Here is a 20660-nt window from a genome sequence, read left to right on the forward strand (position 1 = left end):
TGTATAGGTGATCGACGATTGCAAATGATGAGCAGTTGAGGTCGTCAACACGCTGCAATTAGCATTGTGCTCGAGGGCAGGTGACGCTGTGTTGGATGGGCTCTGCATGTGTTGCCAATGTAAAGGGTCCTGCGATAGACTAGCTGGCGACGCTATAGGGGATGTGACACATGGCTGCAGATGACGGGAAATCGAGGTTGTCAACAACCTACATGAGCTACCACGATTGCAGACGACGGTCAACATTGCGTCTAGTGGCTTTGCAAGCGTTGCCACAATAGCTGGCACGGCGGTATACTACAAGGGACGCAAGCTCTGTTGTTGAAGGACAACATCTTGAGGTGAGGTAAAGGACACTAGCGTGTTATGGAAGTGAGTGTTGGCTCAAGGGTGTTGAGCCTTAGGTAAGGTGGAGGGGCCAATACTATGGCATCATACTAAAAGGGAGCGGATTCTTCACCTGAGAGGAAGAGGCCAAGTCGCCTACGTTTTCACCTTCACTCCAATGCGATAAACCATCGACAAAAAGATCTCCCACAACCTTCCCTGGGAGTGCATCCTCCTTTGCAAAACCACAACAATTAAATACTGTGGCGAGCGAGGGCTAGTGATAACACACTATCGAACTCATGATCCCGCGGCACCCAGGCACGACACTTACGAGTCCACCTACTTCAACACCACACGATGCCTACTGTTATCATTAGGGATAACATGCAACGCAATTGGGGGCCGCTCTAATGCTGGCCCCCTTACCTTAGAAGTAGAACTTGGGGAGTTTGGATAGGGTTTACGTGTGGCCGTGTGCAGGCAACCCATGAGGGAGAGCTGGTCAGAAGTTTTGGGCCTGGCGGGAGCTGCTGCCAGGTGGCCGCCCGCCACCCGAATTGCTCCCGTGTTACACTTGATCAACGAGATATATATCCTGGGGGCGGAAGGGGGCTGATGGTGGAAAAATGACGATGAGAGCGAGACCATTGATACAGGCCTCTCCAGTGTGCACGTCAGAGGGGTTCGGTCGAAACCCGCAGTCTGCGAGATTGCAGTGTTGTCGCAAGTGGCACGTGCAAAGCAAGGGCAACGATGATGAAGGCGTATTCGTTGAGGACGATTCTTTACCTTCTAGTCGCAGCTCCAGCTCTACGACAACGCTCTCATATCTCCGCAATCGATTCGTAGAGGCCCTGTCTGCCGTTGCCGCTTCCAGGCTGAAGGCCGATGACACAGAACAAGAAGTGTTGCGACAAAAATGGCTCTCTTCGCGAACTGCTTCCGTGATCACAACTGACCCTCAGTCTACTCTTTTAGAGCCAGCCAATGAGGACTATGAGAAACTGGAGCTCACAAGCCCTGGGTTTAGCTTCTCTGCTGCCGGTCTTTTGTTTCCTTACCACCTAGGTGTAGGGCAATGCCTGATTGAGCGTGGATATATCACGGTATATACAATTACATACCTGCAATCTAATTTTTCTCCACGGAGGCATGCATTAATCGCAATGTTTTTTCTCTAGGAAAGAACGCCTTTGTCGGGCTCTTCTGCTGGAGCTATTGTTTGTGCCGTTATCGCCAGCGGCCTTAGCATGGAGGATGCTATGCTAGCCACAAAAGAACTTGCTTCAGATTGTCGCCAAAACGGGACGGCATTTAGGCTTGGGGTAAGTGAGTGGCCAGCTTAGGTTCAAGTTTGCCTATATTGAGCAAATCTGTCTTGCTTTCTCATTATGTTGATTTGTTATGCTGAAGACAATTTTGCGCATCTAAATTATGTGGGATCCTATCAATTCTCAAGCATATGATTGGCGAATACATATTTCCCTGCGTTAGGATTATCATGTTCTTATTAGAAGATTATGAGAAAATGGTGACATCTTGTTTTGGATATATTCCTATGTGGCAAAGCTTTGAGGCGTGCATTTTGAGTGCATAACACACGGAGTGATGGAGTTTCCCCCCAAGAGAGCATTGGCCTTAAACCCGGGCACCCCTTTCAATTTTTCTGTATATTTCTTCAGCACTTTACAGCTAGGGCAACACCTCTCTGCACCCGAGCACCCCTTTCAATATTTCTTTATATTGCTTCAACACTTTACAGCTAGGGCAACACCTCTCTGCACCTTCCTTTACCAGAGAGTGAGCCCTAAGGTCATTTTTAAAGGCCCTTGGCCTGGAAAGCAGTTTACATAAAAAGCAACTAATTCAAGAAGCATCTGGTCCAAAAGCATAGCGCCCTTAGCGGTTGTCTGCATAATTGCCACGTATTGTGAGCGCTTTTCATAGAACTATCGGACAACTTGCGACGTTAGTGAGTCAGTGTATTTTCCGGGTGCAACGTCAACAGGTCAATGCAGATTGCGGAGATCCGTACTACGCGATTTGTGTGTGTGTGGGTCGTGCTTTATTAAATTTGGGCCCCGTAAGTTGGAAGGTCTCTAAATAGATTGTCCCAGTTGGTGCGGATCTCTAAGTTGGTGAGACCTTTGTCTTCTTCTACATCTGCTAGGGTTTAGGACCTCTCGGCCGAGATCTGCAGGTTGGCTCGGGTTTTAGTGGCTTTACATCCCCCCTTCTTAAAAGAAGAGTAATCGGCTGCGATTACAGTATATCTGCAAAGCAACTCAAGTTAGCTCAAAAAAACCTGAGGTCATTCAGTTTTCTCATTCCATATCAGAGCTCTTGATATTTTGGTATAGCAAAATTACCATCACATCTAGACCGTGTTGATCTTTAGAGGGGTGTTTTACTAAAATTACATACCAAGAGGAATATTCAGTGGTTGACACACGACAATGCAACACAAATGCTCACATATGTATGTTACAAGACAGACGGTCTTAGGCATGAAGCTACTCAATGACTACCTCCTTACCTCCCCTGCAAATAACCTAAAAAAGTCCGAGTCATGAGCTTAGAGGACTAATACAACCAAACGCTTCCCAGACTGTAGCTTGTGTCGCTTGGGGGTTTCAAGCATACAACTAAATGCTCCCTAGACGCCTGGTTTGTGTTGTTTCGAATCACTTTGCCGGGGAGTAAATTACAAAACATTGAAATCAGAGTCAAACAATTCTCAAATCGGCACCTAGACAGGTTTAAAACAGATACAATCGATTTCAAACAAATTTTAAGAAGTAGTTTCTCAAAGTTCAAAAAGTAGCTAAGTACAAAGCACTCAAAAAATTCATTGAGGTTTTTGTTTGGACAACTGAACTTTGGAGAGAACTAGCTTTCTTTCTATATTACAGTGATTGTACGGTTCCGGATGTGGAGCGTCGTGTCATTCTTGTCGTGCCAAGGCATGGCCAAAAGAGCCTTGCAATTGCCCAACTTCATGATGTGGAAATCGGCTTTTCCTTGGTATCTGTGAAAAGCCGTACCACGTTTTGAGATTGCCCTATGGCTAGCTCGGCCTCAAGTTCACCACCTCGTGAATCATAGCCAAAATCCATCTTGCTTGAGGAAGTCGGGGTAAATGAATATATCGGTAGCTCCTTGGTCAAAGAAGATTAAGGCTTTTAAGCCGTAAATTTTTCCATAATCTCTACACAATTCATTTGAGCTTTCAAGATTAATGCCATAAATATCCGATGGTAGGTCGAGGTCTCTTAGCTTGCAATGGTCTTGAAGGTCTATCTGTTACTCTGAAGATGTCTGGGCTCTTTGAGGACATGAATTGAAAGATGCCCTGCCTGAAAACATTCAAAGCATCAACCTTCTTGTGACAGGGTTTCTAGTTGACGCTGTGTCAAACGAGGCCTTTGAGGTTGACTTTCATGGAATTCCCGAGGATTTGTTCGTTGTTGCCGAGAGTTTTGATTGTTTGCGAGAGTTTCTTATGTTCGAAACTCTAGCTCCCTTTCATAATATTGTAGCCAACTGTGGCATGGTCCATAAGCTCTTGCATTGTTGGTACTGTTAGAGTTTTGGCATCTCAAGTGAATTGCCCGATGTGATTCCATTATTTCTTTTGGCTTTTAGGTATTTAGTTTACTTATTTGTCAAAGTCTGGGTAGGGCAATTTACTGAGGTTGCTATATAAGCAACCCTTTCCCTCCATTGTATACACATTCAATTATTGATTGCCAAAGTTGATTGGTTCAGGAGACTCTCTCTCTCTCTCTCTCTCTCTCTCTCTCTCTCTCTCTCTCTCTCTCCCCCCCCCCCCCTCGGTCTCACTTTCGCATCGTCGACTTTGACATGGTATCAGAGCTGCTTGGTGTAGGTGATCGAAGCCCTTAGCGAAGGACGAGCTGCTTGAAGAGAGGTGAAGACTACCTCGTCGTCGGTGTTTCCTCTCCTTGCGGCATCTCAAAACGCAGTTCAGGAGGAGCCACACCCCAACGTTTTTGGAACGCCATCGCATCGTTTCGAAAAGCTGGTTGCCAAGCCTCTTGCTGTCGCCCTCCCCTCTACTTTGCGAGCGTGTGAAAATGCTGATCGAAAGCTCCCTTGACGGCGCCGCTTTCCCTTGCTGCGTCCCGAGACGCCCAAACGGCAGTCCACAAGCTCCCCCCTGCGCGCCTGCGTTCTGAAACGCTTCCCTGACCGTGCCCTCCCCCCCCTTCCCCCCCTCGGCGACAGAGTTCTCCCTTGCGTTTTGAAACGCCTGCAGCAACGGCGCCTTCCCCCCCTTTTCTTGTTGCATTTTTTAAAATGTCTGAGACTGCAAAGGTTTCTTAGTAGAGTTAAAAACAATTGCTTGATAAGAGGTTCCCACAAGCTGTTTAGGGCACTGATGGAGATTCAGAGAAGGTGAAGGTGGCAATTTGATTTGGTGTCCTGTGGGAGGCGGATTGTGGAGCGGTTTGGGAGACGAAGAGGCGAGCGACTTTGCAGTTGAAGAGAGGGATAGCAAAGGGTGCGGAGCGGCTTGGGAATAGCTGAGAAGTGGAACTGCTTGCAGATTGTGGTATGTGCGGCTTGGTTCGTGCGGCCACTTTGGGGTGCGAGAAGGTACGAGATTACCCGATTTTGCACCTTCAACATGGCCTCCCCTTGCTTGACCACCCGCGACGACATCGACCAAAACCAACAAGTGGCTATGGATAGCGGATCCACCATCAAATTAGCGGCCTATGCACCGGCACAGGTCTCAAGGAACCCAACAAATTGTTTGGGTCGAGATTGTGAAGTCAAAAGCAAATGGATGAGTTTGCTAGAGGACATCGGCAAAGGCAAGCTGGTCAAGGATGGCAGTACTAGTACTCAATTAGCTGCCTCGGTACCCACCAAGTACGACCACAATTGTTATAAATGTGATTAGACGCTCTGTTTGGCTCGGGAGTTTGAAGCCAAAGGCAAAAGCAGGAACTCAAAGGTATACAAAGGCAAGCTGGACTGAGATTACGGTAATAAAGATTTGACAAAGTAGATCGGCATGGCACACGTGGTGGCGGCCACAGTGGCCTCGACGCCAAATTTCTAGTCAAAGTGCAGGTGTCACCATTAGCTTCAGCCACAGAGAGGCTTGTGAGTGGCAAAGAGGGGCAAGGAGTGCTCCCTATAATTAATTTGGACCCTTGTGTTGGAGTTCAAGTTATCGTTGTTTGGACCCGTAGGTTGGAGTTAAGAGTTTTGGCATCTCAAGTGAACTGTCCAATGTGATCCCATTATTTCTTTTGGCTTTTAGGTATTTAGTTTACTTATTTGTGGGTAGGGCAAGTTACTGAGGTTGCTATATGAGCACTGCACCCCTTGCCTCCATTGTATGCACATTCAATTATTCATTGCCAAGGTTGATTGGTTCAGGAGACCCTCTCTCTCTCTCTCTCTCTCTCCCCCCCCCCCCCCCCCCCCCCCCCTCTCCCCCTCCTTGGTCTCTACGCTTCTGCATCATCGACTTTGACAGGTACTTGTTTAGATAGACAATATTCTTGTAAAGGTGATGGCCGTCCAATGGTGTATCGCTCGCATTGGTCCTCCAAGGGAATCAACTTGAAGAAAGACACTGGAAGATAGATGTCGAGAAACCTTTGGTTGTAGTCTTTTATGGTCTGCGTGGCAAGCATTTTCAAGTTGCCCCATTCTGTCCAAATCTGAACTTCAAACAGGGAGGTGATATAACTTCATGCAAAAGTTGTCTTGAAAGCTTGCCAAGTTTTTGGAGCGAACTCCACCATTGCATAGCATTATCCTTGAGAAATCCCACAGCCTGAGAAATCTTTGATTCTTCTGTATAGTTCTCGACATCATAGATGTTGTCGAATCGTTGGAGGAATTGCAAGGCTTTCGAGAAAAGGTGAAAAATTTAATTGTCATGCAGTCATTCTTTGGTTGGTTAGGCGCAAACCCCGGATACGGATAGTAAGGATATCCATATGGACTCCGACCGCTACATCCAGGTGATGGTGGTGGTGGCATGTAACTAAGTTAGACTTTGTAAATAATTAATTTATTTACGAGAAAAGAATTATCTAATTAGTTGTGTGCACATCAGAATAGATTTAGCAGTTCTGGGGCCTTAGGTGCGCCCAAGTTTGGGCCAGTGCACCTCAGGGAGACCCTAACAGAAAATACCCTGAAGCCCTAGCGATTGGGAAATTGGGTCTTCAATGAAGGGGTAGATAGTAGCCTCAGATTTCAGGCTCAGAAAATTACGCGCGCTAGTGCAAGCACAGGAATGAGATGGTGTCCTTAGAATATTAACCCTAAGGCCTGATTATTTTACGGCCTTAGGATAAGTTAGTTAAAGTATTCTTAAATGATTTACGTTGGACCAAATGGCCGGACAAGTGCGAATAGGTAATGCCAGAGCAGTGTTGGTACGGCATTGCACTGGGGAGCAGCTAACAATTTAATTGGTTGCATCTATGTGTTGAGTTGTGCACTTAATTGCACATTTCATTAACTAGCATAGGATTTTTAAAGTCAAAAGTTGAATGGTTTTTAAATTTTAAAGTAAGTGTGCCACTTGGCACACTTTCCCATGCAATCTCTCTCTCTCTCTCTCTCTCTCTCTCTCTCTCTCTCTCTCTCTCCATGCTAGCGCCCCCTCTTTTGGGAGGCTATAAGAGAGCAGCCCCTCCCCCTCTTGCTAGGTTGGCAGTGCACTACCCCCCCTAAGTTGAACGTCCTCTACGCAATGAAGCTCTCCATTGAAGCTTGAGAGCAGCACCTTGTGGTGTATGTGGAGCCTTTGTGCACCCATCACCTAGAATAAGGCCTCTCATGGTCATAGGCAGCTGTGGGAGAAGTTTCATCGCGTAAAGTAGTAGAAAACTCTTTTTCTCTCTCTACTAGCTGCTGCAAATTCTCTGTTTACAGCCCCTAATCACCTGTATTAGGGTGAATTTCAGCAAAGCTTTAGTAGGAAACTATTCCTCTCTACCTACTATACACACACACACACACACAGTTTGGAGCATTTCCGTCGCGAAAAGGATCTCCGTTTCGGCATTGGAACGCGCTCAGGTAACAATTTCTGGTTATGTGCAGAAAATTACAGCAAGCGTGTGTGCGTGTGTTTTGTATGTTTCCTTCGTGGGTTGACTGCAGGAATGATCATGTCCGAAGAGACATAGTTAGCGGAAGATAGACTCTCGTCTTTGAGAGCTTCCGATGAGTTTTGTGGAAGATAGACTCTTGTCTTTGAGAGCTTCCGATGAGTTTTGTGGAAGATAGACTCTCATCTACGAGAGCTTCCCAAAATCTCACAGAAGAGGAAAGATCCTCTTAGTAGTCAGGAGAGCAGTTCTTCTACTTTCTCCGTTAGAAGAAGGAGGACAAGTAAGAATAGAGGAAGGGCTTTCGCCCCGTTCCTGTGCTTGTAAAGAATTCTCCCTTAGTAATAAAGATATTCTCCTTATGGGGGGGGACCAGCCCATCTTCTGGTCCCCAATGATGTGTCAAGCTTTCTCTCTTTCTCTCCAAAGTCTCTTGAGTATATAAATTGCATTCAACAGTCAGTTTTCGCTTCCGTATTTTTGTGACAGTGGTATCAGAGCAAGGTCATCTCTCTCTTCCTTAAGGGATTGACGACTCTTGGCAGACTGCAGAAATGGGAGGACGCGAGATAGAGTTCTCTCTCCTTCAACATCAGGTGGAAGAGTTGCAAAAAGCTCTCTCCCATCCAGAAGTCCAAAAGATTCTCCATACTCTTGAGAAAGGGAAGGAGAAAATGCCGATGGGGTCGGGAGAAATCCCGCAGAACCCAAAGGCGCCAGAACCAAGGAAAGATCCTTTGATTGGAACCTCCCGCATGCATGAGAGGCACAGGAAACCTCTAGAACGTCATGTGCGGTTTAACCCAAAGGTTCAAGAGCATGATCCCCCTGATTCCCCTCAGTTATCTTTCATGAAGGATCTGGATGACATAGTTGCTCCGGAAGACCTGTTCCTGGAAGATCTGTGGCAGCAAGAAGTGCATTCAAGGGAAAAGACTCTTGTCCATAAGGAGTCTAAGCATAGAAAGAAGGAGCATCATAAGAAGAAGCACCACAGGCAGAAAACATTCAAGTCGGGAGACAAAGATGCACCTACAATGGGCAGCGTGATAATGACAAAGCGTTGGCTTTCATCCGCCAATTCGAAGTTGCATTTGCTGAAGGGAATTTTAAAGAAAGATCCAAGCTTCGCCATGTCCGTATGTACCTGAAAGGCACCGCCAGCAGTTGGTGGTTAACCCTTATCCTGGAAGATCGTAAACCCCAAGATTGGACTGCTTTCAAGAAGGGCGTTCTACGCACAGTTCCTTCCTCCAGACTATGAGGAAGAGGTAAAGAAAGAATGGGATCGACTTTCACAGTCGGAGAACGAAACTGTTCCACGCTGTGGATAGGTTTTGGGATGTCCTCTTGAAAGTCACTCCATTCAAGAAGATTGACGATTCGGAAAAGATGCGCAAGTTTGAAGCAGGATTGCATGAAGCCTTGCAAAAGGCTATGAAGCTTTACCTTGGAGGTAACTTGCAGATACTTATTGAATCAGCCCGCATAGCTGATGGAATACATGACAAGGGTACTCCCAGGAAGATGGAGCAAAGCACTTACCATGCCAAGCAGAAGGCTCTCCACGAGCAGCCTACCTCTACTTCTTTTTCTCAAAAGAAGAAAAGAACCGCCTCCGAAGCAGAAGCAAAGCCAAATCAGCCCAAGAAAGGGAGATATCTCTCTCCTGCTGAGTTGCGAACTTACATTAGTGAAGGAAGATGCTTCAAGTGTGGACAAGTTGGTCATATGAAGGGTGATTGTCCTACCAAACCTCCACAACCACCCTCTTCCAATGTAGTCCCAGATGTACAGGGAAATACAACCAAGGATGGAAAAGAAAGAGCTCTTCTTAAAGCATGGGGTAGCATCAACAACCAACGCGCTCTCATTTTGTTTGACCCTGGCAGTACAGACAACTTCATCTCTACCAAGCTAGCTGATGACCTGAACTTGCAGCCCAATCGTTTTGGAGTTTCTATTCAAGTACAATCCGCTTTCAAAGGGCAGAACTCAAACTCTACTCTAATCATAGGGAAGTTGAATCTAAAGGTAGACGACTACAAAGATCAAGAGTCTTTCTTACTAGCTTCACTTGAAGGATGCGATGTTATCTTGGGAATGCCTTGGCACTACAAGATGCATCCCATTCCGGACTATGTTCAGAAAACCTTATCCTTTGCTCATAAAGGAAAGGAGTATCTTGTACTTGCAGATTCAGGTGATTGGCGTATTCCTATCGCCAATCACATTGCCATCAAGAAAGAAATGAAAAAGTGTGTTTCAGCGTACTTGATTTTTGCAAGAGAGAGAGATGTGTCTGTTTCACAACTTTCTTCCTCTCTAGAGCAAAAAAGACTTAAGTTATTAGAAAGTTATAAAGATTGCTTTAACGAACTTTTGGAGAAGGGCTTAATAAGGCCTAGTACTTCTCCATATTGTTCACCTGTCTTGCTAGTACAGAAAAAGGATGGCACATTCCGCATGTGTATAGATTATAGATCTCTAAACAAGATCACAATCAAGAATCAATTTCCAATCCCTCGGATTGACGACATTCTTGACAAGTTACAAGGAGCAAGTGTTTTTAGTCGTATAGACTTGAAGAGTGGTTATCATCAAATCCGCATAGCTCCTCAGGATGTGCATAAGACTTCATTTAGAACAATCTTCGGGTTGTATGAATTCTTAGTGATGCCTTTTGGACTCACTAATGCACCAGCCACATTCAACAGAATGATGGATAGAATCTTCCACTCATATAGAAGCTTCACAGGCGTTTTCTTTGATGACGTCTTAATCTTCTCAGAGACGGAAGACGAACACTATAAGCATCTCGCCTTAGTGTTTGAAGAATTACGCAAACACAAATTATTTGTGAATGCTAAGAAGAGTGAGTTCTTTCTAAAAGAAATCCACTATTTGGGCCATATAGTATCTCACAATCAGGTGAGAATGGACCTTGATAAGATTCAAGCAGTTGTAATATGGCCTACGCCAACTACAGTACATGATGTATGAAGTTTCCTTGGCCTCTGTTCCTATTATCGGCGTTTCATTCGAGCTTTTGCCGCGATAGCAGGTCCCCTCCATGACCTGACAAAGAAGTGGATTCCATTCCATTGGGGGTCTGGACAAAAACAAGCTTTCGAAAAGCTTAAGTATCTACTCAATCATGGACCTGTTCTCACCGTCCCTGATCTTCACAAACCTTTCGAGGTATACTGCGATGCATCTGGAGATTGTGTAGGAGCAGTTTTGAACCAAGAGGGTCACGCGATAGCCTATGAAAGTCGGCGCCTTAAAGATGCAGAGTTGCATGTCTCCATATACGAGAAAGAGCTAATGGCAGTAATTCATGCTCTTTCCATTTGGAAACACTATCTATTAGGAGCTGATTTTATTATCAAGACAGATCATCAAAGTCTTCGCTACTTTCTCACACAAAGAAAGTTATCAGAAAAGCAGATGAGATGGACCAACTTTCTTTCAACGTTCCATTTTCAGATTTTACATACTTCTGGAACGAAGAATGCAGTTGCAGATGCTCTCTCCAGGCGTCCAAAGATCAATGCACTAACAACAATTTATCATGAGGAACTAGAATCTCTCAGCGAGATGTATCCTCAAGATCGAGACTTCGCCACAATTTGGGCAGATCTTCAAGCTGGTCACTCAAAGCCACCTTATTCCATCAGGGATAATACACTCTATCGTCAACAAGCAATATGCATAGCTCAGCCCTTACGACAGAAGGTGATGGATGAAGCACATAATTCTCCTTATGCCGGGCATCGGGGAATTGCTTCCACCAATAGTGCCCTCGAAAGGTATTTCTTTTGGCCAACACTCCGTGCGGACATTGAAAAACATGTACGTGAGTGTTTAGTCTGCTAAAAAGTAAAATATGATAGACATAAAGTTTATGGCAAGCTTCAGCCGCTCCCTGTGCCTAACACGCCATGGGAAAGTATTGCCATGGATTTTATTACGGATCTTCCTTGATCCAAGAATGGAAATGATGCAATCTGGACTATAGTAGACAGATTCAGTAAGCAAGCACATTTTCTTCCAGTAAAGAAGACGATCAAAGCTGATCAAATGGCTATAGTATTTCTAGCTCAAATTTAACACCATGGATTGCCAAAGACTATTGTCAGCGATAGAGATCCCCGCATGACTAGTCTATTTTGGCAGGCATTGTTTGAAAACTAAGCTTGACTTTTCATCAGCTTATCATCCTCAAACACATGGTCAAAGCGAAATCGCTAATGCCACTGTTTTAGATCTCCTCAAGTGCTATGTTTCGGAACGACAATCCGAATGGGAACAGTACTTACCAATCGTTGAGTTTGCGTATAATAATACCATACATTCCTCAACTGGTAAAGCTCCCTTCGAAATTATTTATGGGAAGCCACTCTTACTTCCTATTATGGTTACCAAAGAAAACATCTTCGCCGCAGATGAATTTGTGCGCAATATTGATATTGCCCATCAACAAGTAAAGCAAGCGATTCTTCGTACTCAAGAGCAACGGAAGAGAAAAGCAGACAAGCACAGAAGGAATCTCAATCTAGAAAAAGGACAATATGTCCTGCTTCGGTTTGAGAAAGCTAGATTGAAAAAGCGGGTCGGCAAAGGGAAAGTTGTCAAACTTTCCCATAGATTTTACGGCCCTTTCAAAATTACAGATAAAGTCAATGACGTGACTTTCAGATTGGATTTGCCTTCTCACTGGCTCATCCATAATGCTTTTCATGTCAGTCTCCTACGACCATATGTTGGACCTCCTCCAGTGGTGCCAGTACAAGAAGATCCTCCAGAAGTCGAAGAGACTGAGGAAATCCTTCATCCTGAACAGATAATACACCACTCGGAGAGACAACTCAAGTCGGGGAGTCTACATCGAAAGTATTTAGTCAAGTTCAAGAATTACACTCCTTTAGATGCAAAGTGGATGACTGAGTCCGATCTTAAGGACTACCCAGACATCTTGCACAGTTATGTTGACGCTCTACAGTTGAGGTCAACTATTTAGAACCAAGAGGTATGTAACTAAGTCAGACTTTGTAAATAATTAATTTATTTACGAGAAAAGAATTATCTAATTAGTTGTGTGCACATCAGAATAGATTTAGCAGTTCTGGGGCCTCAGGTGCCCCCAAGTTTGGGCCAGTGCACCTCAGGGAGACCCTAACAGAAAATACCCTGAAGCCCTAGCGATTGGGAAATCGGGTCTTCAATGAAGGGGTAGATAGTAGCCTCAGATTTTAGGCTCAGAAAATTACGCGCGCTAGTGCAAGCACAGGAATGAGATGGGGTCCTTAGAATATTAACCCTAAGGCCTGATTATTTTACGGCCTTAGGATAAGTTAGTTAAAGTATTCTTAAATGATTTACGCTGGACCAAATGGCCGGACAAGTGCGAACAGGTAATGCCAGAGCAGTGTCGGTACGGCATTGCACTGGGGAGCAGCTAACAATTTAATTGGTTGCATCTATGTGTGCAGTTGTGCACTTAATTGCACATTTCATTAACTAGCATAGGATTTTTAAAGTCAAAAGTTGAATGGTTTTTAAATTTTAAAGTAAGTGTGCCACTTGGCACACTTTCCCATGCAATCTCTCTCTCTCTCTCTCTCTCTCTCTCTCTCTCTCTCTTCATGCTAGCGCCCCCTCTTCTGGGAGGCTATAAGAGAGCAGCCCGTCCCCCTCTTGCTAGGTTGGCAGTGCACTACCCCCCTAAGTTGAACGTCCTCTACGCAATGAAGCTCTCCATTGAAGCTTGAGAGCAGCACCTTGTGGTGTATGTGGAGCATCTGTGCACCCATCACCTAGAACAAGGCCTCTCATGGTCATAGGCAGCTGTGTGAGAAGTTTCATCGTGTAAAGTAGTAGAAAACTCTTTTTCTCTCTCTACTAGCTGCTGCAAATTCTCTGTTTACAGCCCCTAATCACCTGTATTAGGGTGAATTTCAGCAAAGCTTTAGTAGGAAACTATTCCTCTCTACCTACTATACACACACACAAAGTTTGGAGCATTTCCGTCGCGAAAAGGATCTCCGTTTCGGCATTGGAACGCACTCAGGTAACAATTTCTGGTTATGTGCAGAAAATTACAGCAAGCATGTGTGCGTGTGTTTTGTATGTTTCCTTCGTGGGTTGACTGCAGGAATGATCATGTCCGAAGAGACATAGTTAGAAAAGATAGACTCTCGTCTTAGAGAGCTTCCGATGAGTTTTGTGGAAGATAGACTCTTGTCTTTGAGAGCTTCCGATGAGTTTTGTGGAAGATAGACTCTCATCTACGAGAGCTTCCCAAAATCTCACAGAAGAGGAAAGATCCTCTTAGTAGTCAGGAGGGCAGTTCTTCTACTCTCTCAATCAGAAGGAGGAGGACAAGAAAGAATAGAGGACGGGCTTTCGCCCCGTTCCTGTGCTTGTAAAGAATTCTCCCTTAGTAATAAAGATATTCTCTTTATGGGGGGGGACCAGCCCATCTTCTGGTCCCCAATGATGTGTCAAGCTTTCTCTCTTTCTCTCCAAAGTCTCTTGAGTATATAAATTGCATTTAACAGTCAGTTTTCGCTTCCGTATTTTTGTGACAGTGGCAATGGCAGTGGCAAAGATGGTTGCACTGGATCCGGGTCAGATGGCTGCACCAAACTCCTAAATACTCCCCCAATTGGAACAAATGGTTGAGAAGGTTGCCAGTGTGAAGTATCCTATAGCTAGGGCATATTCACAATACTCGGCTAGGGGTCTTGACCATGGGAACTACCTCTATGGGCATGGATAAGGGCCAAGAAGGCCAAGTGTCAGAAAGATGGAAATTTACCCATGCAGCAAGGCGGCGGCCCTCACGGATCTCGAGAAGGGAGTGGCGGAACTGAGTGTGTGTGTTGTTGGGAGCCAGGCCTTGGCTTGTTACTCTAATACTGGTATCAGAGCGACTACTCTAGGAATTATGCAACACTGAGGCTGCCACGTCCTCCCACTTTTAGGCCAGTTTCTTTGGCATGTAGTAGATGTCAATACGAATTTCTTTCTTTCTTCCTTCCTTTCTTTCTTCAGCAGGCTATTCCAACAGCCACCCATGTGATTCACTCAATGGCCACCAAGGTATCTTCTTGAGTAAATGGATTTCTTTCGAGGAAGAACTAGGTAAAATTTTGGTTAAAAAATCAATTCTTGCCCTTGCTACCGAGAAATTCTGATTCCCAAGCATGCACACACGTTATTTGAGGATCGATTTTTCTTTCTTTCTTTCTTCCTCTAGCATGTCATAGTAACAACCACCCATGCGATTTACTCAACTTCCACCAAGGTCTATCTTCTCGGTACATGAATTTTCTAAGAGAGAATTTGGTAACATTTGAATAAAAGTCAAATTTTACCTTTTTAACGGTTAAACTTTGTTTCCCAACTATGCACACACATCAATTAACACTCTATTGATTGTTTACTTGTTAGAAACAGTTTTTGTTGAACCATTTGAGATCTTTGTATGCAGGTGGTTCTCAAAAGATATCTCGAAATTTGTCTACCAGAGGATGCACACATCAGATCAAGCGGAAAGATACGAGGTAATGAGAGCTTTTGTATATGGTAATGATTGAAAAAGTATTGTTGGTGAGATGTTTGGATGTAGATCACTTATAATTAGCTATTGCAAGGGATTCAATTAACCCATTAAATGCAGCAGATAAGTTCGCACAATTTCTGGTAGATGCTCTAGACCTTGATTTTGGATTGCAAGACCCACTAGGTGGCAAGGGCTTCTTGGAGGGATTTGGCTTCTCTTTTTAACTTTAGGGTAAAGTTCTTGAGGGTTATAGAGAGTTGATAGCTAGGCTCTTTGTAACCAGCTGGCACCATGTGTAAGTGGGAATCGATTAAATACATCCAAGAGAACAGAGAAAACTTAACACTTGAGCCTATACGGAAGATGCATAGTCTCTCTTTAGAGAGCATTGGCCCTCAAGTGGAGCGGCTTGGCGGTAGTTCTTTTTATTTATTTATATTGATGAACAGTGTTTTACGACTATTGGGTGAATCAGTTGGCACTCTGGCCATCAATTCATAAGCCCTCAGGTAAAAGCATCTTCTTTTAAAATTCTGAGTTTAAAAGCTTCTGTTATTAAAATCTGCCTCAGTAGTTTTCCATGGTAGACTCTGTTCAAAAAGCGTGCCACACCATCCAGTCTGTATAGCTTCCACATCAGCATGTTTGTACAGTTCCTGCGATTTGTGGCGTGAAATTCATTGTGGTTTACAGGGGAATCACCGCCAGCTGCATGATTCTTTCTTGGCTTTGCTCCTCATACTGCTTTCTTCCTCTGTGTGGCCATGCCACGTCAACATTTTCACACTTGCTAGAGTTTAGAATAGTAGGAAAGAAAGAGAGATTTTATTAGTCTTCAAGAGGCAGAACTCGGTCTATTAGACAATTAAACATACAAGTGTGGTATCTCCTTTGTCATCCTAAACTAGAGATAAGGAACAAGCATAGTTTTAATATGAGAAAACTGGAAGTAAAGCTAAGGATTGGAACTCAGATGGGATAACCGACTGAAGTACAGAAAAGCTGGGAGAGGGTAATGCAGTGTAATGTGGAGGAGGATGGAGCTTGATGACTAGGGGCTCATTATGCAGCCTAAATGTGTCAGGTGTACGAGCATGATATATTATAATCTAGCTAGCTCGATGTAGTAACATAGTGAGGATATAAAATGGTAAGACATCCGTGGAAAGGGGGTGGAGAGCTCCTTGAAGAATGCATGGATCTGGTTGGAGCTGAGCCAATCTCTTCTCTATCTTTCTATGATCATATGATGTCGAGCTCTGATCTCTTATCTTGTCTCTATGGTAGAGTTTCGGTATCTGGTAGCCTGGTGCTCTATCTTCTTGCTAGCTCGGAGGCTCTTGGCGCGCTAAAGCATGACCCCTTGTTGTGTGAGGGCGGTTGTAGAGTGAACCTCTTAAAAAAGTCTGTAACTGTAACTACTGTCCTCTTCCTTTTGTAGTCGAGGCTTGAAGGGAGATCTCTCTATGATCTCTATACCCATGCTCAGTATGTATCGCCCAATTTTGTGCTAACCTCCATGCTCTAGAAGGTGGCGTAGAGAGTGTTTCTCGCCAAATATTATATTATCTCTCTACGTGTCACAATTTTGTGATGTGGCATGCTGCATACCCAGCTTAAAAAGTTTGGTCAAAAGGACCAGAGGTTAGGGTTTTAATAACCTAACCCTCCCAACTTGCGAGATAATGACTGAGGGGCCTAAACCCTTACAAAAAAAAAGAAGTAAAGCACAAAATCTGCTGATGTGGTTGCCATACGGGCGACCTGGAAAAGGTGGAACTGTTGACTTGGCAGCTGTAGTGATTTTGTAAATCGCAGGCAGGGTTCTGGGCGCCAGATTTTCGAGCAGGTGCTTTTGGAAGCCAGAGATTTTCATAGAAGTTGCTTTTAGGCCTGAGGTTATGTGTGAAACGTTTATAAGCAAGGTAAGGGCCTCTTCTTTGGCAGATTAGCTTGGGAGCAATCGCAGAGAGAGGACCCTTGGACATTGTACCTAGTGAAGCATCAATAATAAAGAAATACGGGAAAGGGCACCAGTCTTTGGGGCTAGTGCATCTGGAAGCGGAACTTCGCCGTTTCGTGTCGACTCTCCTCTTCTCTCTCCCTCTATTTAAGTTTAGTACAATCGTTTTGCAAATTTTCACATTTTGCTGTAGATTTCACGATTGGAGTGTCCAAGCCTATTACAGTGGTATCAGAGCTCATACAATTCTTTTTCTAAGGAGGAGCCGATCCCTTTTTCCATAGCACACATGGATTCTTGTAGTGAATTCAGTGAAGAGGAATTTTTCCCACCAACTACTCGACTTCGCGAAGATCAAGTCAACCCCAACCCTAGTGGGGGATCAACAGAAACCAGTAGGATAGACCTCCTTCCGAGGAATTGGGGAAGAGCACGGCCTGTTCCTGCGTGAAGATCTCGACAGGAGAGTATTGACGTCAATTACAGGTTGACATTTGTGCCATAAGGATGATCAAGTACTCCAAGGACCCGAAGTCCACCTGCTTGACGAGGACCATTCACGATGGCATCCTCTTCCTTTGACTCCAGCAAGGAGGAAGAGAAGCACAGAAACGGAGAAAGACATAGAAAATTAAGAAAAAGCAGATCCCACAAGAAGTCTAGAAAGACTGAAAGCATTCTAGCAGTTACGAGGAGGATACCTCATTCTCTAACAGTTCGGACATTGAGGGGCCAATGTATGGAAAGCTAAGAAGACCCCACCCCCAGTACTTCTAGCTGAGTATGACCATCTTGTGAAAAAGGGCAAGAAGACCAAGGAGTTCAAGGATGGAGGACAAGTAGTCAACTCGGACACTTTTTCAGACTTCAAGGATACACATTGAGCTCTTGTAGTCATACAGTAGTTTGACATCGTCTTTTGGGAGGTCTTTCTCAGAAGCCTCCAAGGTATGAAGAGCGGTGTCTCTTGTGAAAGGTAACGCCCAGACCTAGTGGCCTAGCATACTATTGCACAGGGAAGCACCTAAAAATTGGATAAAATTCAAAAGAATCTTCACTTCGGCATGGCTCAGAGAAGAGCAGCTTGGCATCATCTGAGGACAACAAACTTACAAAGGAAGACACTTTGGGTGCTTATTGCGAGAGGTCTTGGGATACATTTTTACTAGTATCTTCTTTTTAGAAGATCAAATTTAAGCAACAGGTTGAGTGGTTTTGTTGCGGATTACCAAAAAAGTTCCGATGGTATTGCTTGAAGCAAAAGTCAGAATCCATTGAGAGGCTTATGGGACATGTCAAGGAAGGTTTTGGAATGCATGACGACTCTTTGACCTATCCTATGAACAAGCCCTATGAGAGTGCGCACGAGAGAGAGAGAGAGAGAGAGAGAGAGAGAGAGAGAGAGAGAGAGAGAGAGAGAGAGAGAGAGAGAGAGAGAGAGAGATGGTGAAGAGGGGGCGATCAGCCCCCCATGACTAGCATGAGCAGAAGATCCAATACACTATCACCAAATGTGTGATCTCTGTGAGATGTGAGATGTGGAAGTGGGTGTTGGGTTAAAGGCCTCAATAACACCTTTTTGTACATTTTTATACTTTGTCCAGGTTTATATTGAACCTGGACACATTTTTTAAAGTCACTTATAATAAAAGTGGGAAAACCAAAAACTCACTTATTGAGTTTTCCCCAAAAACGTGAGCTCTCTCTCTCTCTCTCTCTCTCTCTCTCTCTCTCTCTCTCTCTCTCTCTCTCGCTCTCTCTCTCTCTCCTCCCCTGCTTCGATCCCTAGCGCTTCCTCTCTGCTGCACTCCGTCTCCTGCTTCTTGCCTCAATCCTGCACTACATCGCGACGCGCATCTATCGGTACCTTCTGCTTCGCGCTTTCAATTGGTATCAGAGCCCTAGGGTTTCAAAAAAACCCTGCTGGACAGCGAGTTAAAATTGCTCTCCCGCGATCAATTTCGCTTTCATCGCGAAGTCCCTTGTTTCCGGAGTCGAAAAGGTCACCAAAATTGCCAAAATAGCCAAAAATAGGCTGTTTTAACTTTATAGGTCAAAACAGGTGATTTACAGGTCAAAACAGCAATACGTAGGTTTACCAAAGTTGTGGGATCACATGTATTGATGTTTGTCGTGACAAATTGAGTGGAAAGCTGAGTACAGGTGCTTGAAATTGCACTTTTCAGCTGAAATTTCAGATTTGGACAGTTTCATGTAAAGAAATTGTGGTCTATCATATGCAAAGTCTTGTGGTTGCTCCTATTTGCTGAAATTTTCAGCCTATTGCATCTCTCTTATATACACACATGTGGTTGAATTAAAATGGCTTCTTTCTCTTCCGCATTTGACACTAAAAGTTTGATGGAAATCAAACGGTTCGATGGTCAAGGCTTCGACCTCTGGCAAGAACGCATGCAAGGTATCCTTTTCTTAAAGGATTGTGAAGATGCATTGGACGAGAATAAGCCGCCAGGTTTGTCTGACGAAGAGTGGGCCAGGTTGAATAAGAAGGCTATGGCCTACATCAAAATGGCTATCAATGATGACATTTTGACGGACATCAAGCGTTTGGACTCTGCTTATGCAATATGGCAAAAGCTAAAATCCGATTATGAAAACACCACGTCTGTAACCCAGGTGCATTTGATGCGAAAGTTGGTGAATATGCAGCTTGATGACTCGAAGTCAGCTTCTGAGCATTTGAGTGCTTTTACAGGTGTGTTGAGTCAGTTGCAGGACAGTGGGCTTCAACAATTCGATGATAAGCTGAAAGCTATTTTCTTGCTTATGACATTGCCAGATACTTGGGAAACTTTGGTTGTCTCCTTGAGCAACAGTCCCACCCTCACGTATGACGGTGTGAGAGGGTCTATTCTCAATGAAGAGATTGGCAGTTCTGCCTACAATGCAAGAGGTAGAAATCAAAAGCGTGATGCGGGCAACAGGACTCAAAATAGAAGTAAGAGCATGACAAAGGATAAGGATGTCACTTGTTATCAATGTGGCAAGAAGGGTCACAAGAAACCCAATTGCAGGTATTTCAAGAAAGAGCAGGAAAGGAAGAAGGAACCGTAAGATAAGAAAAAGAAAGATGAGAAGAAAGGGAAAAAATCAGCAGGTAATTCCTCCAGGGATGCTGAGAATGCAAATGTATCCTCTAGTGTGGTCATTGAGGAGTTGTCAGATGTCAGGCTTGTACCATGCATTAAGAAAAGTTTGCTATCTGTTGGCCATGGTTATACTACTATCTTTGCTGGGGGTTCATGGAAGTTGCTTAAGGGCTCTATGCTTGTTGCAAAAGGGTCTAAAAGAGGTACTTGGTACTATCTTCGATGCAAAGCTTTGTCTGACAAGTTTCTTGCTGTTGCTGACACACACAGAATTGTGGCATAAGAGACTTGGCCATATGAGCCAAAAGGGTATTGATGTGCTTTCCTCTCTGAAGAGGGTTGATGTAAAAGACAAAAACTTGGATTTTTGTAACGATTGTCTTTATGGAAAGCAAAAGAAATCTTCTTATTACTCTGGTGTCTCTCGCAAAGCTAATCCTCTTGATTTTATTCACTCCGATGTATGCACTATGCCTGTTAAGTCTTTTGGTGGTGCATTGTATTTTGTTACATTCATTGATTACTGTACTAGGAAAGGATGGGTGCATTTGTTGAAAAGTAAGAGTGATACTTTAATG

The 20660-nt window shown here is 44.3% G+C and overlaps 1 protein-coding gene across 2 annotated transcripts in view; it reads left to right on the top strand.

Annotated features, from left to right (window-relative positions):
- The first annotated feature begins 861 nt into the window (after positions 1–861).
- The window catches only part of LOC147438489 (Acyl transferase/acyl hydrolase/lysophospholipase superfamily protein), a 53211-nt gene continuing 33412 nt past the window's right edge, over positions 862–20660 (top strand). The window contains exons 1-3 of one of the 2 annotated variants that reach the window (XM_086484585.1): positions 862–1436; positions 1512–1655; positions 14938–15010. In XM_086484585.1, coding sequence (XP_086340711.1) covers positions 957–1436; positions 1512–1655; positions 14938–15010 — 697 coding nt within the window. In that variant the 5' untranslated portion in view covers positions 862–956. The remainder of the gene's footprint in view (positions 1437–1511; positions 1656–14937; positions 15011–20660) is intronic. The other variant, XM_086484586.1, reaches the window with a different exon arrangement.

The sequence above is a fragment of the Adiantum capillus-veneris genome, chromosome 16 (genome assembly GCF_014529385.1).
Source record: "Adiantum capillus-veneris isolate H3 chromosome 16, ASM1452938v2, whole genome shotgun sequence".
Classification (NCBI taxonomy): Eukaryota; Viridiplantae; Streptophyta; class Polypodiopsida; order Polypodiales; family Pteridaceae; genus Adiantum; species Adiantum capillus-veneris.